Source organism: Epinephelus lanceolatus, chromosome 17 (assembly GCF_041903045.1).
Source record: "Epinephelus lanceolatus isolate andai-2023 chromosome 17, ASM4190304v1, whole genome shotgun sequence".
Classification (NCBI taxonomy): Eukaryota; Metazoa; Chordata; class Actinopteri; order Perciformes; family Serranidae; genus Epinephelus; species Epinephelus lanceolatus.
In genome coordinates, this window is record NC_135750.1 from 12381024 (window position 1) to 12398772 (window position 17749).

General features: G+C 41.8%; 1 protein-coding gene across 2 annotated transcripts in view; it reads left to right on the forward strand.

The window, feature by feature from the left end:
* Positions 1 to 16776, forward strand: part of LOC117248329 (bone morphogenetic protein receptor type-1A-like) — a 64356-nt gene extending 47580 nt beyond the window's left edge. The window contains exons 4-13 of one of the 2 annotated variants that reach the window (XM_033613310.2): positions 8777 to 8939; positions 9068 to 9170; positions 11090 to 11189; positions 11300 to 11387; positions 11646 to 11781; positions 13642 to 13834; positions 14462 to 14759; positions 15117 to 15292; positions 15874 to 16004; positions 16139 to 16776. In XM_033613310.2, coding sequence (XP_033469201.1) covers positions 8777 to 8939; positions 9068 to 9170; positions 11090 to 11189; positions 11300 to 11387; positions 11646 to 11781; positions 13642 to 13834; positions 14462 to 14759; positions 15117 to 15292; positions 15874 to 16004; positions 16139 to 16264 — 1514 coding nt within the window. In that variant the 3' untranslated portion in view covers positions 16265 to 16776. The remainder of the gene's footprint in view (positions 1 to 8776; positions 8940 to 9067; positions 9171 to 11089; positions 11190 to 11299; positions 11388 to 11645; positions 11782 to 13641; positions 13835 to 14461; positions 14760 to 15116; positions 15293 to 15873; positions 16005 to 16138) is intronic. The other variant, XM_033613312.2, reaches the window with a different exon arrangement.
* Positions 16777 to 17749: the final 973 nt, after the last annotated feature.

Sequence of the window (17749 nt, forward strand, 5' to 3'; positions counted from 1 at the left end):
CACACACACACACACACACACACACACCTAGTAATCTGGTGACGGAAAAGAGAGACTGTTTTTTTTTTTCTAAAGTAAAATTGATAATATTAGCACAAAAAAAAAATCTCCACCACTGACAGGCTACAATCAGTTTGTCTTCAGGGGAGACTTTATTTTCCTGTGATGGTCTGAACTCTACATCAGATGTTTGCAGCCCTCTGAAGTGCTCTCTTCGTCCCGTCCACCACTCCTCCCTGCAGGAAGCTGTTGAACTGATTGTTGCCGCTCTCACTTCCCCCTGCACATTAACCGTTTCCTGTATGGCGCTGTATGAGCTGTCAGCGGCGCTAAATGTTCCAAACAGCCATTGTTCTCCGGAAATATCCTTCAGTCCCTCTGGAGACATATTCGCCCTTTGAAACAGTGTTTATTTCCCCTCTGTGAAGACTGAGAGTCGTTCAGCACAACATGACGGATTTCACACTTCAACTGCGTGTTTTTTGATTCAGATTTTTATTTTATAGCACTGACAAATGGCTGCAGCCAACATTTTATTACGAGTCTTTCATTTATTTTTGCACATATTAACAAGTTCCCGGGTTGTTTTTAAATGTCCAAACCCGAGAGATTCAGTTTATAGTGATATAAACAGGGAAACACAATAAATATCATTTTTTAGGAGCTGGAACCAGAGCATGTTTGGCATTGTTCTTTGATAATTAATCAGATTTATTGTCCCCTAGTTTTTTGTGATGTAGAACAAAAGATAGGGACACCAGAGGCTTTCAAAATAAGAGCATAACATAAGAAAGATGACTTTGGCACTGGTGCAAGTCCTGATGTTCCAATTTTCATCCAAAAAATTGCTCTACAGTTGTGGATGTAGTTGTGCAGCTACTTTGAGGCGATACAGTTACTGTGCTGAGGGACAGAGAGGTGACATAACGGGTGCAGGATATTTTATCAGGAGGTCAATTTGATAACAGTCGTCAGGATCACGCTCTCTGTGTCGTCCTGCAGAAGTGATGACGACCTCTAGCAAGAGCAAACCAGCTTCTCCTCTCTGTCCTGATTTCAGCGTCAGACTGTAGAAACTTACCACACCTCGAAAGAAATCCCCTTTGATGGATAAAATTAGAAGCTTTTAGAGATTCAAGAGAGATTCCCAAAGATTCCCACTTTCATCTTGTATTCACTGTGAGGCGTTTGGGGTTGATGTTGTTATACTGGATTGATTGATGGGATTCATTCAGTACGCTTGCTCTTCCTCTCATCCTTCTCCTTCTCCCGTGTTTCCAAGGTCGGAGGAGTGAGTGGAGCAGAGGGAGCTGACACTGATCCTCCTTTCGGGGTTTCAGTGTGGTTGACAGCTGATCTGTCCTCTCTCTGTCCTCCCTCTTCTCTATTCTTATTTGTCTGTGTCTGGAGGAGCAGCAGCAGGCGTCACTTAGCATGTGTTTGTTCCCTGCAGCCTTAAAGCTTAACAGTACTTTGTATTTTACTCCAGGGGAAATTTAAAGTGATAGAGTTTGCAAATATAGATGATCCAAATAAACAGAATTGTAAATATAAGGCAGATGTGTACGAAGGGTTATGTTCAACAGTTTAAGTGCATTAGATTCACTGTACTGTTCATACTGCATGACTTGGTTTCTTGTAATCTGGAGTCTTAACGTGTGTGGTTAATCTACACTGACCAGCAACTGGGTCACACACTACAAAGTCTTTCACCAGGAGCAATCCCCGATGAGTATGTCACGTCATGTGGATCCAACCACAACCTGGAGTTGTGTCTGGTGCTTACTAGAAAATATCAAAGCCAAACAGTGACAGTGCAGCTGCCAGCTTAAAGGCGATAAACTCTGTCCCCTCATTCTGCGATTGTACCTTTTGTAAAGAACAGAGAGTTAATAACAGCATGATATCTCTGCCTTGAACAGGCTGTGTGAAAGGGACTTTTGTCTCTCTCCCTTTTAAACACACAAACACACCTTGGAAAGTGTTGCTGCTCCTCAACCAGCTCAATTGGCTGTAGCTTGCTGACAAAGTCCCTGAAGTCCTAATATTTATCATGCTGGATATTTGAGTGTCTGCGATGCATCAGTACGCCTCTTGGTTTGCGTCTTGAAACAGTTCACACATAGTGCTTTAGCATCAATTTGTGAGCGCAGAGCCGACGCTGATTTGTCTCTGATCAGGGGCTTTTGTTGGGATCTCCAAAATCTGTCAGCGAGCGGAAAATCAGGGCTAAATTGATATTGTGTGAACCAGGCATTTATCTACTCTCGTCCTCACACAAGGGAAACTGAGCACAGTTAGCTCCCGAGGACAAAAATTTCACAAAACATAATCATCATATGATGTTTGAAATAGAGCATTGTTCAGTTTTTTTTTTTTTTTTAACTGGATGTTGTTGGGAATGTTTTGATATTTGTGAAGTTGGTTCGATGCAGGACTATACCTATTTTTAATACTAATGTTGAGGAATATAAACATGTTTTACTACAAAAGCTGTTTTCAGAGCCAAAGTTTGCAAATGCTGAATGTTGTCTGAACACAAGCAGCCGTATAAACACAGTGTCTTAATAAAACAGAGTCTGAAACTGGCAACTTAAGTAGTTAAATAAATAAATATTTGATAAAAGAATAAGTCGGAAAGACTGTGAATCAATTTCAGTCTTTGACAGTTGTTGATACTGATCGATCTTGGTGTCTTAAAAAAAAAAGTTTGTTCTATAAAATGCCAAAAATAAATTGAGGTGACGTCTCCAGTTGTTTGTTTTGTTGACCAACTGACTAAATCCTATATTCATTAAGTGTATATTGATATAAAGAAAAGAGAAAAGCAACACATCATAGAAGATTTAACCAAAGAATATTTGGATGTTTTTACCTGGACAAAGAGTGAAATGATGAATTGATCATCAGATGAGCTGCACATTAATTTCCTGTAGAACAACTTATTAGATAACCCACGTTCTGAATTAACTTTTTGGAAAGTTAAAGCAGCTCATGTGAGTGTGACAGGTCTAACGCCCCCTGTCCTCAACACTGCTGTAAAGTCACACAGTGTTTGCAGATTGTTTGTTTAACTACCATGCTGCACCAGACGGGTGGAGGTTATCTCCTTAGAGCAGTTCAGAGTGAGTCTGGTACGTTTCCAACACAGAGGAGAAGATAACAATGACTTTCAGATACAGTTCGACTCTCCTTCATACACACTTCACTTTCTCCGCTGTGGTAAAACAAACATTGCGTTCACCAGCAGCTCAGCCAAATTTACCCAAACACTACATATTATTTCCCATTCATGCTACTTATTACTTAAATCCCACTGCGGTCATCTAACAACAGGAAGTACTGGTTACTTTAAAAGTAAGATTTTACACACAAAACTTTGACTGCTGAAGCAGCTTGTTGCTGCGGGATTTACACGTGTGGATGTTTTTGATTATTGTTGGGAACATGTTTGAGTTTAATGGACACCTACAAGTTTGTGATGGGAAATAAATGGACGGAGTGTTCAACTGGCAAGTTTGACTCAGATGTTAATTAGATAAGGTATCAATCAGCGGGTCAATTAAGTCATCCAGGTGCAGCATCTCAGTGGCTTCAAGCGTTGGCTTAGCCTCTACAATAGTATCGATAATTGTAATGTATTAGTAATAATGTTGAAGTGTAAACTGTTTGCTAGACAAAACAAACATTGTGAAGAGACAAGGCAACAATTTATAGAAGTTCTAATCATGTATTTATGAACCCAAAGTGCTGTTTGTTATCTTAATTCTTCAGCTTTTTTGATTTCTCTTTGTCTGACTGTGGGCATGTGTTGAGTTTGATCATGCCATCTTTATTTCTCTGCATATTTGCAGACAGAGAGTCATTGCTGAGTAACTCCCAGCTGTAAAGTTTCTCTGCATGAGAGCAGATATCTTTGTGTCTGCGGACCACACCGACTGCTTTAAACTAAAACTGAGCATCTACTTTCAGCGAGTGGGATGTGACAAAGGCTAAAACAAGCGCTCCCTAGTCTGCTTCAACCCACATTCTTTCCTCCACACATCTACTGAATGTCCTCCCCCACGTTGAAGTCGTCATAATTTACAACCCAGCTTGTTCTGTTGTTTTCAGCTGTAAATCTACTGTAAGTTTTATTTAGTACATTTATTTATTTATTGATTTGCTGATTATCTTTCCAGTTAATCTTTTAGTCTATAAAATGTTAAATAGAAAACACGTGACAAAGAAAAGCAGGACATCTTCTCGTTTAAGAAGCTACGACCAGATAATGAAATGATGATTCGATTATCAGAATAGATTACTTTTCTTTTGATCAGTCACTTCTTTCAGCTCCATAGATTTCTCCTGCCATAAGTTTCATCATCTTTAGTACGCTGCATATTTGCAGACGGTGAGTCACTGTTAAGTAACTCCCCATCGTAAAGTTTCTCTGCATGAGAGCAGGGCAGCTGACTTTGTGTCTGCGGACCACACCGGCTGCTTTAACCTAAAACTCAGCATCCACAGTCGCCTTTTCCTCCATAAGGTCAGACGTTAAAAATGAGAGCGGACGTCAGCTGACAGGTCAGAGTCGTTTTTATCAGACTGCTGCTGCTGCTGGATGTAAATAAACAGTGGGTCTGAAGCAGCACTGTGACTTTAAGAGTCTGATTACCCAGCGTGCTCTCTGCCAGACCTCAGTCTCCACTCTGACTGCCGGCACAATTAAGCACACATGTGGATGGAGACAGAAACAAGAGCAGCCATTTCCAGCCCCAACACACCCACCATCCCTTTACTTCTCCTGCCTCCTCGCTACAGTCACTCTGTACTTTTTTATCTCAGCCAATCAGAGCTGTCCTTGGTCTGAGAGGGAGGCAGGACAGAGAGAAGCTGTGTGTGAGGGTTTTCAGGTCTAGACTGTGATGATGTCATTTTTAATATTTTATTTGTATGCTTTTCATTTAAAGCTGCACAGATTTAAATATGAAAACATGTTGGGAGTCTAAAGAGTCTGCCTTTACTCAGGGAGGTCCGTGTGTCGCTGAGGACAACTTTAACTATACTATACCTTCTGACGTAATAATAACAATAATAATAATAGTAATAATAATATAGCACCTTTTTTTAAGATATTTTTTGGGCATTTTTTGCTTTTAATGGACAGGACAGTTAAGTGTGAAAGGGGGAGAGAGAGAGGGAGTGACATGCAGCAAAGGGCCACAGGCTGGACTCGAACCCGGGCCGCTGCGGCAACAGCCTTGTACATGGGGCGCCTGCTCTGCCACTAAGCCACCGACGCCCCTATAGCACCTTTAAGAACAAAGTCACAAAGTGATTTTTAAACAAATTATAAAAATCCTGAACATAAAATGAGTTACTATATAAATAAATTGACTCGTTTGTAGTTACGGAGTTCTTGCTTAGTAACTTACTCACTCAACTAGTTAGTTAACAACTTAGTGACTGACTTGGTCTGATAGTTACTTACTTACTTATGTAGTTTCTTACTTAACTAGTTGCTTACTTACCTCCCTCATTACTTACTTGCTTAGTTAGCGGATTAGGTACTTACCTTGTTACTTACATATTTAGTGACTTACTGACTTGTTTAACAACTTAATGACTGACTAATGGGCAGATAGTTGCTTAGTTACTTGTGTAGTTAGTTACTTACCTTGTTACTTATATAGCTGGTTAGTAAATTACTTAATGGCATACTTACTTATTGACTTGTTTAACAACTTAATGACTGACTTGGTCAGATAGTTATTTACTTAGTTGCCTAAGTAGTTTCTGAACTATTGAACTACTTAAGCAACTTACGTAGTCAGTTAGTTAGTTACTTACCTTGTGACCTACATAGTTGATTAATAAATTACTTACTTAATGGCATAGTTAGTTACTTAGTTACTTACTGACTTAGTGAAAAACTCAATGGCTGACTTGGTCAGATACTTACTTAGTTAATTGTGTAGTTCCTTACTTACCTTGTCACTTACATAGTTGGTTAGTAAATTACTTACTTACTGACTGACTTAGTTTCCTAGCCACTTGCTGACATAGTTAATTAGTTTCCAGCTTAATTACGTAATTATAGACTTGGTTTGTTATCTAACTTTTTTTTACTGACGTAGTTAATTAGTTCCTTTCTTTCTTACATTTACTTATTTTCATATTTACTAATTTATCCACTCAACTAGTTACTGACATAGTTTTTTACTTACGTATTTACTCATCGACAGACTGACAGATACTTAGGTACTTACTTACTTACAAAGTCAGTTTGTTAGTTATGTACCTACTGATAAACTTAGTTACTGAATTAATGGCTTAGTAAGTGAGTTATTTACTGACTGGCTGACTTGGTTACTTAGTTTATTACTTAATTAGTTACATAGTTACTTACTGACGTAGTTACTCACTTGCTGACTTAGTTATTTACCTAGGTAATTACTTACTTATTTACATAGTTACTTAGTTAATGGCTTAGTTTGTTGCTAACTTTCTTTGTCAGTTACTTTGTTATTTACGTAATTAATTACTGACTGACTGACCGACTTAGTTACTTACTTAATTACTTACTTGCTGACTTAGTTATTTACCTTTTTACTTACTGACATAGTTCATTTGTTACTTACCTAATTACATAGTTACTCAGTTAGTTACTTAGATAATGGCTTAGTTAGTTTGTTACTTACCTAGTTACCTTCTTACTCACAAAGTTACTTACTAAAAAAGTGACTTTAGTTGTCACTTATTTACAGACTTAGTTGCTCACTTAGTTATTAGTTGCTGACTGTGTGACTGACTTAGCTAGTTACAGACATACTTAGTTTCTTAGTTAGCTGATTACTTCCTTACGTGGAGCTCCTGGCCCTCACTTGGCAGATTATGCTATTGTTTTATAAAAACTCATTTAGCCGCACACACACGGGTGAGCACTAGGCTGGAGTTTTAACTTTCACACACTCTGGAAACTGTTTTGTAAAAGCTCAGTTTATTGTGCGGAAAGTTCTGTTTGAGTCTGGACGCAGGTTTGAAACAGAGAGATTCAGCCTAACGTGGACCTACCCTGTGTTTTGGGGAGGTTTTTTTTAATGTGCCGACTCAGCTCAGTGTGAAGCAGCTCATCAGAGAGTCGCTGCGAGGCGGCATCAGCCCAGTTTCTTCTTCTTCTTTAGATTTTTCCCCTGTACGTCTGTCAAACATGAGTCAGAGTCTGCGTTCCAGTCCGCACAGTCACAGCAGCAGTCTGTCAGATTCTCTGAACCACAGAGCCAGTTTTTACTTCTGTGGTGGCTGTACAGAGAGACAGACAGACAGACAGACAGACAGACTGTTGCCGCGACGACCAGGCAGCTCAAAGTGTAGCTGTGCAGGTAGTGCATGTCCAGACATGACAACATGCACGTCCGCACACCTCAGACTGTTTCTACTCAGAGCTACAGAGAGAGGAAGGAATGAGATAGAAGTGTTTAAAAGTTGATGGAAAAGAAATACAAGGTTTAAAAAAAAAAGACGGTAGGGAGGAGAGAAGAGAGAGGGATTAAAGGAGGACTGGAGATGATCAAAAGAAGGCAGTTAAGGTGGACTGATAACAGAGGGATAAAGATTTCTCTTCCTTGTCTCTTTATCTCTCCGTTCTTTTGATCAACACTTTAAAGAATATTTTCTCTTTGTGATGAAGCTGAATCAGTCAGTCGACTGACAGAAAATTAATCAATGAGTCAAACATTAAATGCATTAATCATCCTAAAATGTGCTTATTTTCTGCCTTGCTCTGTTTTTTTAAAAGAGCATGAACCAAAAAATAAAAAAATGAGCTAAAACTTTAAATTAAGTAAAATAATTATTGAATTATTTAAAATAACATAAATAAATTAGCTAAAACTTAAATGAATTAATTTAAATAATTGTTGAATTATTTAAAATAAAATAATAAATAAATGAGCTAAAACTTGAATAAATTATTTGAAATAATTATTGAAATATTTAAAATAAAATAAATAGATAAATTAGCTAAAACTTTAATTAATAATTTTAAATAATTGAATTATTCAAAATTAAAAAGAAATTAAGCATAATAAATAAATAAGCTAAAACTTTAAAAAATACATTTTTTTAATTATTGAATTATTTGAAATAATAAATGAATAAATAAATGAGCTGAAACGTTCATGAATTATATTAAATAATGAATTGTTAAAATGAAAAAAAAATAAATAAATGAATAAATAAAATGAGCACATGATGATAATAAAACTGGAAACAATAAGAATAAATTGATGTAATTAAATTGAGTACAGTTAAAATGTCAGAGGGGGGAGGGGGTGTAACATCACCTGGAATACCTGTGACCTCTGACCTCTGATACTTTTGGTGGCTTGGTGGCTTGTAGTCTTTCTGAAGTCACTGAGGAGTTTTATAAACGTCTAAAATGTAAGGATTTTGATGGGACACAGTCACAGTTGTTGGTGCAGTATAAATAGCCTGTGGGCCTTTTATGGAGCTCCTCCTCTTCCTCCTCCTGTTGTCCTGCTGATAGAGGAGGAATGTTTCACCTCTAGCAGAAGTCTCTATAATAAATCTGACCTGAAGTCTGTTCTCCGAGCTCCCCGTCCCAGAGTCCTCAATTTGAAACTGAACTTAAATTTAAATTAGTAAATTTATTAGATTGTGACTCCTGAATAATAATCAAAGTGTCTTTCTTCATTTGAAAAAATCAATAACACAGAGACACTCTGAGCTGCAGATAATCACACTGAAACTCTGTTTGTGTTTCTCCCTCCAGCTGCAGGTCAGAACCCAGATCATGTCCTGCAGGGGACGGGGGTGAAACCCGAGGCTCGGCGGCCCGGTGAGGACTCGACCATCGCGCCCGAGGACGCCGCTCGGTTCCTCAGCTGCTACTGCTCTGGACACTGTCCTGAGGACGCCACCAACAACACCTGCCAGTGAGTAGAGACCGCAGTGTACAGTGAATCTCTGGTAGAACGATCAGGGTGCAAGGTAGAGTGAAAACAGTTGAGTCCAGGCCCTGAAGACAGTTTGACTGATGACTGATCTGTGTGTGTGTCCTCAGGACCAACGGTCAGTGCTTCGCCATCATCGAGGAGGATGAGCACGGCGAGGCCATCCTCACCTCCGGCTGCATGAAGTATGAAGGCTCACACTTTCAGTGCAAGGTACACACACACACACACACACACACACTGAAGTCTGTTTACACGCACAGTTGTAATCATATGTTTACATTTTCCAACTGAAGTAAGGCTCCCCCTGATGAGTCACCTGAATGACCTGTATTCCATCTTTAGCACAGATTACATAAAGAAAATACTCTCATTGGTTTTTGCTCGGGGGACTTTTGTTGACCTTGCAGTTGCGTGCTGAGTGTTGTTGTTGAAAGCTCTGCACCGCCGTCTGTCTGCTCTGAGCAGGGCGGTGAAACACCATACACCATAGATGACAGCAAAAGGCAAGAAACTCTCGCACAAGCTGAAATGAAAGGGAGTGCTCATAACTTCGATAAATAACATAAAGAAACAGTCTCATACTGCTTCTTGCTGTCGTCTGTGGCGTGTGGTTTTTTTGCTGCAGGCGGGGCTCAGTTCAGTTCAGTTAATACAGTTAAAACTACATCAGCCCCTGCTCAAACACTTCGGAGCTCTGGAAAGTGGAGAAGAGACAGACAGCAGAGAGTTGGAGAGTTGATGACAAAAGGTTCACGAGTCAAAACAGCAGCTGATTTAGGACAAAGGTCGGATCAGGCTCTATGTAGCTTAATATAGCCGATCCTGATAAGGGAAGAAATACCTTGATCAGCCCTGATACCGATCTTTGAGATTGCTCGTCTCTGACTTTTGATATCTACTGTTGGCAACAGATGTTGCTGCACATTTCCGTAGTTAGCATGCATTACCTTGGAGGGCTAACTTTACCCATTTACTGTATTACATGAACGATGCTGTCACCCTGAACATTAAAAAACTATATTTGGGAAGAAGAAAGGAGTTGTCAAATACACATATTAAACAGCCAAATCTAATTTGACTAACATAATTCTAATGTCTAAAAACTGAAAGCATTGACCTGCTGTCATTATTGAGATTTATGCTCAACTTAAGTCACATAAATCTTCTTTTTTCTTTTTTAAACAAGAATTACAAGTCAGTTTAATAAACTTTCAACACTCCGAAGTGTCAGTTTCTTACTTAGTTTCTCAGTAACACAATTCAGTCATCTGTTTAAGTAGATGTCGTATCTTCTCCTTTTGTTCTCACAATTAATCGTGGGGCTTTTAAGTTTAAGAGAGACTTATCAAGTGTCTCAGAATCACTCCTAGGAATCATGCTGAAAGTTAAAGTACGACTAAAAATACTCGCTGTTTTACACCATTCAGAGCCACAAAATAGATATGATGACGACGTGATGTAGTTCTCTGATAATAGTTTAGATTTCCAGTAAGACATTCAGATTATATCACCACTTAGTTATGTGTAGGCGTCGTGTGTACTGGTAAATAATAGATCACTGAGCTGTTTAGGTGTACGCGTTAACATGACGCAAAAAAATAAGTAAGTAATGGGGAAATAGGTTATCTAAGAAGCTGAACGAGCGATCAAAGTTTGATTTATTACTGCAGAAACAGGTCGTTACAGACTCAAATCATGACTGTTTGAAGGCTAAATTTTCCCGTGTTGCTGTGAGGCTGTGAGGACCTTATTTTATGTGCAATGGGTGTGTCCAAACTGAGATATTAAACTATAAATTTGAGTCAAAACAGTATCTTTCAATCAGCTAATAGTGCTCAGAATACATCGTTATATCTCTGCCTGAACTACCTCCCCTGCCAGTGCCTTACTTGTTATGGTATGACAACCCTGCAGCTCTCTGAAATATTGGCCGAGAAAGGACTCATTTAAAAAAAGTAAAACCAAATTTACATCACTCAGAGTTTCAGCCAGGTAGGAGTGACTTCCTCCTCTTAGTAAACACAAGCTCTGCTCTGTGAAATGGTACTGGACTAGTTCCTGTCAGGTGTGAGACAGAAGAGGTGGCAGGAGGTTCACCTGATGGCTCGTGTGATTGTTTTGATTGACAGGACTCCCCCAACGCTCAGACCAGGAGGACGATCGAGTGCTGCAACACCGACTTCTGCAACAGAGACCTGCAGCCCACGCTCCCCCCTCAGCCTCCCCCAGGTAACGTTCACACTCCACACAGCCGCTGAGAGGTTCAGGTGTTTTATCAACAGGTGAGAGTAGAGAACAGGTGAGAGTAGAGACAAACCCGGCGGTGTCTTGTTTTCCAGAAGGAAGTCCCCACTGGCTGGCGTTCCTCATCTCCATGACGGTCTGCTGCTGCACTCTGATCTGTGTCACCGTCGTCTGTTACTACAGGTAGGACGTCAGCTGACATCATCAGCAGCACCATATAGACCTGAGTGGACCTCAACACAATGAATAACATCATTTAAGACTTGTTGCCATGTAACCTTTAATACAGAGGACCCAATACACCCCTCACCCCTCTGTTTTACCCATCGTCACTCTGTTCTGAGGGGCAAGGTGGCTCGAATACAAGATGTGTTGGGCTTTAGTCTGTATTTAGAAATATAACTCTGTGTAACTCTGTGTGTATGTCTCTCTCTTTCTCAGGTATAAGTGGCAGAGTGAGCGTCAGCGGTATCACAAGGATCTGGAGCAGGAGGTCTTCATCCCTGCTGGAGAGTCACTCAAAGACCTCATCCACCAGTCACAGAGCTCTGGCAGTGGCTCTGGGCTCCCCCTGCTGGTAGGGACTCTACACTGCACCAGGAGGACACTGACTCACTTTAATCATGTGAACTACAAGCACATACAAACATACATGAGACCTCTGCTAAAGAAACGCCAGATCACTTCAAAATTAGAAGAAAAATAAGTTATTATGAGACTCTGAAGTAGAACTAAATCACTCCACACTGTGTCCAGTATTCTCGGTTACTATATGCACCATGTCACACCTGGTTTCAGTTCATAACTGGTGACAATCTGCTCTTATTTTACAGTCTTTTCTCAGTTCTTTACATAATTTTGGTTTGTTTGAACTGATGCTAAAAGGGCAAAATATTAATGTGACATCAAGTGATCTAATCACACACTTTCTGATATTATCTACTACTGATTTAGTTTTGTGACTCAATCCTGCAGTTTGACAGCCAGATTTACACAGAAACTAAGGCTGCCTTTACACTACCGTGTCTTGATGCCCAATTCCGATTTGTTGCCTATATCCGATTTTTCCTTACTGCTGTTTACATGTTCTATTCACCTTATTTTTCACGGAGACACAGAGGCAAAACAGAACGCAGCCAGCTTCCGTTTTTTTTGTGCGACACTTCCGGTCCAGCACTCTTGACCACTGTGCAAATGTCCCACGGTATTTGCTACAGTGACGTTACTGTGCGCATGGAAATGTTTACATTACTGAAAGCAATTTTAAGGACTAACTTTAAATATTTGAAGTTAATTGTTAAAGAATAAATCACCTGGAAATCTGGCGCTGCTCCACATAATTTAAAAGGTAACTTTGCCTACACAGAGCGGTGGAAATGTCTGTGCAGCTGCAGACGGGTGCGGCTGGATGATTGATAGGTACATGCTGATTCAGGTGCTATCAGAGCCGATCCGCACATCACTATGGCTTAATGATCAACTCAGTCAATAAAAACAACCCGTCCTGTGTTAGGAGTGTATGTCGCTGACAGAAAGAAAGAAAGAAAGAAAAATTTAAAAAAAAAAGCTAGAAAAGCAGCATACACCTCAGATATTTATTTTTCACAGTTGCGCACATGTTTGGCTGGCAAGCAGAAGCACCATCTGTGTGTCGAGGGTGCGAGCCGCAGCTTCAGCTGTTCAGGTAGAGAGGCTGTGTAGCTCGCTGTGTTTTTTCACTGATTCAGTTCTGCAGGTTCTCTGCTGGTAAACTGGAGACGGGGATCAAGCCGTTTCTCTCACTCAGGATAGATTGTGCTTTTTTTGGTTCATAGTTTTTGATTGACGTGCGATTTATTCGGCTTTCCTTCCTTTCCCTCGCTCATGAGCACGTCATCAAAATGTGCTGTTGTGGCATTATTCATGACGTACGACGTGGATTGCCAGGAAATATCCGATCTGTCTGTTTAGATTACAGACCTGTTGGCAGATATCTGATTCATATCCGATATATTTCCACATATGAAGGAGGCCTGAATCTGATCTGACAATATCTGATATCATGCGTTTTTTTCCTGTTTACACGTTCATGTTACAGATCCGATCTGTGCCACTTGAGAGGAAAAAATCAGAATTGGGTCACTTGAACCATGTAGTGTAAAGTAGGTCTAAATAACAAAGAAAAATGAAAATAACCCTGACATTTGCCCTCTGTGAAGACTTTTATATCCTTTCTCTTGATCCTTCATCGCTGTTTTTTAAACGTATCTATACAAATGATCATTCCCTGATTTCTTCCTGTCAGGCTTTTTTCTTCTTCAGATAACTGAATGACTTTGAGGTGAAACAGCAGCTGAGATTTGACTCTAATCCTCGCTCTTCCTGCTTCGATACAGAGATAAAAGCAATGTTAACAAAGCTTTGACTCGTCATAAAACCTCCTCTCTCCCCTGCTTAGGTGCAGCGGACCATCGCCAAGCAGATCCAGATGGTGCGTCAGATCGGGAAGGGACGGTACGGCGAGGTGTGGCTGGGACGCTGGAGGGGCGAGAAGGTGGCCGTCAAAGTCTTCTTCACCCGAGAGGAGGCCAGCTGGTTCAGAGAGACGGAGATCTACCAGACGGTCCTGATGAGACACGAAAACATCCTCGGTAACAAAACACACCTTACTTCACTTCTACAACACGTAGAAAATAATTTTTTTTAAAAATGGCGACGCTGTCCTTTTAATAGCGAAGACATACATCAGCATGAAACTGAGCTCAGAGCGACAGACAAAGACTACAGGACTCCAGCGCCGATCGATACCTTCATTGATTTTTAATTTGGTCGATGATTTAAAACGAATGACGGCGTCGCCTGTCGTCTGTCAGACTGATGAGACACGAAGACGACACACTGTCAGACAGACAGCGCTCTGATTTACTGAAGACACACTAACTCATTTAAAGTGTGGGTGTGTTTTAAGCTCTCCTGAGACTGGAAATGTGCAACACCATTTTTTTTTTACCAACACAACATATCAAACAAAGACCAGAGACTGTATCATATTAAGTATCTGTGAACTGTAAATTCACCACTTCTAAGCAGCAGAGAGATGATAATGTTATCTCGGAGCCTTACGGTTCAAGTTTCTTCTCCTCTGTGCCTCTGCATCATGTCCGCAACGGTCTATAGTAGCGTTAAAGTCAAGAGAGCTTCCCCAGAAATACACTGCACACTGACCAGTGAATGTCTGGCCTGTCAGTCATCTCTCTCTCCCTCTTATCGTCCTGCAGGCTTCATCGCAGCTGACATTAAAGGCACCGGCGCCTTCACGCAGCTCTTCCTCATCACCGACTACCACGAGAACGGCTCGCTGTACGACTACCTCAAGCTGACCACGCTGGACACGCAGACCCTGCTGCGGCTGGCGTACTCCGCCGCCTGCGGCCTCTGCCACCTGCACACCGAGATCTACGGCACGCAGGGTAAGCCGGCCATCGCCCATCGAGACCTGAAGAGCAAAAACATCCTGATCAAGAAGAACGGCACCTGCTGCATCGCCGACCTCGGCCTCGCCGTCAAGTTCAACAGGTATGCTGTCAAGTTGTGTCGTGACGTCAGCATTGAAATAATTCTTCATCAGCTACACAGGGCTGAAACTTGCCTCTGTTTGATTCCTCATTGTGGTGTCAATAGATTATTGTTGCAGTGGTTCACTTCTGTGCTCTTTAATTTGATTTTTTTCTGTGTGTGTGTGTGTGAATGAAAGCATATTGTTAGACAGCAGTGACTCTGATCCAGAACCATTTCCCAAAATAACATGCTCCTAAAAAAGACAGAAACAAAAGTTGATCTGCAGCTCGTTATTTTCAGTTTTATTCTTAACAACATTCAAACAATGTATTACTCAGCATGTGACTGACAGCACTTTCATTTGTGTTGCCATAGCGACACTAACGAGGTGGACGTCCCCCTGAGCACTCGGGTGGGGACGAGGCGTTACATGGCTCCCGAGGTCCTGGACGAGAGCCTCAACAAGAACCACTTCCAGGCCTACATCATGGCCGACATGTACAGCTACGGCCTTGTCATCTGGGAGATGGCCAGACGCTGCGTCACCGGAGGTACACACACACACACACACACACACACACACACACACCACGCACACACTTGTATACATATATATATATAATTTAATCAACACCTCTGTGATAGTGTTAACAATAGTGTCTTCCTTTGGTCTGAATCGGGGACTAGCCTTATTACAAAGTTGTATAATTGCCTAGAGTTGGTTCGTGTTCTCACGGCAGCATTTACAAGCGGACCAGATAAAATGCCTTGTGTGACGAAGCTGCTCCTGATTGGTCAGAATTTCCATGTGGGAAAAATCCAGGAAGTAAACAACACGTTGAAGAAGAGTACCCTTGCAAGATAAATGTGACACTTTCTAATGTCACAATGGAGGGACAACTACGCAGGTTAATCGGCATATCGGATCTCCCAGTAATGCTAGCTTTTTAGCACATTAGCTAACGTTAGCTGCAATAGCAAAATTAATATTTGATTTCTCTGTAATGCTAACTAAATTAGGCGGGTTAATAGACACTTTTACTACACTTAGTAACTTCGGAAAGAGGTCCTCCAGATAAACGTGAAGACACTGTGTGCTGTCAGGTGAGTTAATGTCTCTCTGTGTGTTCAGGTATCATGGAGGACTACCAGCTGCCGTACTACGAGATGGTGCCGTCTGACCCGTCGTACGAGGACATGCTGGAGGTGGTTTGTGTTAAAGGACTGAGGCCGACCGTGTCCAACCGCTGGAACAGTGACGAGGTGACACACAGTTTTTCATCTGGATGTAACTGTAACTAAAGCTGTCAGACAAATGTAGTGGAGTACAAGAACCTTGATTGTGTACTGTATCTAACAATGTGTGCGTGTGTGCGTGTGCGTGTGCGTGTCCTCAGTGCCTCCGGGCCATGCTGAAGCTGATGTCAGAGTGCTGGGCTCATAACCCCGCCTCCCGCCTCACCATCCTCAGAGTCAAGAAGACGCTCGCCAAGATGGTGGAGTCCCAGGACATCAAGATCTGACCAGCTTCATCCTCCTCCTCCTCCTCCTCCTCCTCCTCCTCCTCCTCCTCTTCAGCCCACCTGAACCCACTCAACCTGTTCAGACCGGATCAGGCTCCCTCTTGATCAGGAGGAGGAAGAGGAGGAGAGGTTGGGAGATAATGAAGGACCCATTTCAGGGCTGAACTGTGCATCTCCTCCTCCTCCTCCTCTTCCTTCTCCTCCTTCTTCATCTTCAGTCTGTCTGGAAACAAATATGGAGTTGTTCCTCCTCCTCCTCCTCTTCCTCTTCATCCCACCTGAACCCACTCAATGTTAATGGACTGGATCAGGCTCCCTCTTCATCAGGAGGAGGAAGAGGAGGAGAATCTGGGAGATACTAAAGGACCCGTTTCAGGGCGGAACTGTGCACCTCCTCCTCATCCTCCTTCATCTTCAGTTGCTCCGGAAACAAACGTGGAGTCCCTCCTCATCCTCATACTCATCCTCCATCTTCAGTCTGTGTGGAAACAAATGTGGAGTCCCCCCCCCCCTCCTCCTCCTCCTCCTCCTCCTCCTCTTCCTCCATCTTCAGTTGCTCTGGAAACAAAAATGGAGTCCCTCCTCCTCCTCCTTCATCTTCAGTCTGTCTGGAGGCAAACATGGAGGCCACCTCTTCCTCCTCCACCTCCACCTTCACTGTCTGGAAACAAATCTGGACTCCCTCCTCCTCTTCCTCCTCCACCTTCAGTCTGTCTGGAAACAAGCATGGAGTCCTTCTTCCTCCTCCTCTTTGTGTGCTGAGCGGCTCATTGGGAGCGAGACAGCCGTGTTTGACGCTTTCTGTGAAAGCCAAACGAGACGATAAAGATAATTTTAACGATGAAGAGGAGGTGGGAGGAGACCCGCAGCATCATCTTCCTCCACGTCTGCCTGTTTCAAAACGCTAAAAAATGCCAATTTTTGTTTTGTTATTTTCTCTTCAGGACTGAGTTCTCCTGCCATATTGAAATATATCTTCACTCTAAAAAGTAGAGTTAATTATAAAAAGGTACTATTATAATATGTGAATTTTAATGTGTAAATAAATGTTATCATTAGATGCCGTGCCTACTCATGAGAGGATTTTAAAATAAACCAGAACACTGTGCTGCAGTGGTGTCGACGTCCAGCCGACTCCTCAGAGACGATACCGGAGTCACTACGGAGACGTCTACCGTCCTGTCTGTCTGTCTGTCTGTCCACATCCTGTCTGTCTGTCCGTCTGTCAGTCATGAGATTGATCGGTTACAAAGAGGTGGAGCTGCTCTGGTGGCACGAAGCAGTCTGATTGGTTGAGCTAAACCTCAGCAGGTGGAACCAAAATGACCTGGCGTCACTTTCTGAAGAAAACACAAGGTTTTTTATGTTTGGTGCTCCGACCTCTGTAAACTTAAGTTTGGACATTCTCGACTTAATTCTCCTCTCCTCCAGTCTCCATGTGTGCACACGGCCCTGTGGTTTTATGTCCTTTTATAGGGATTTGCG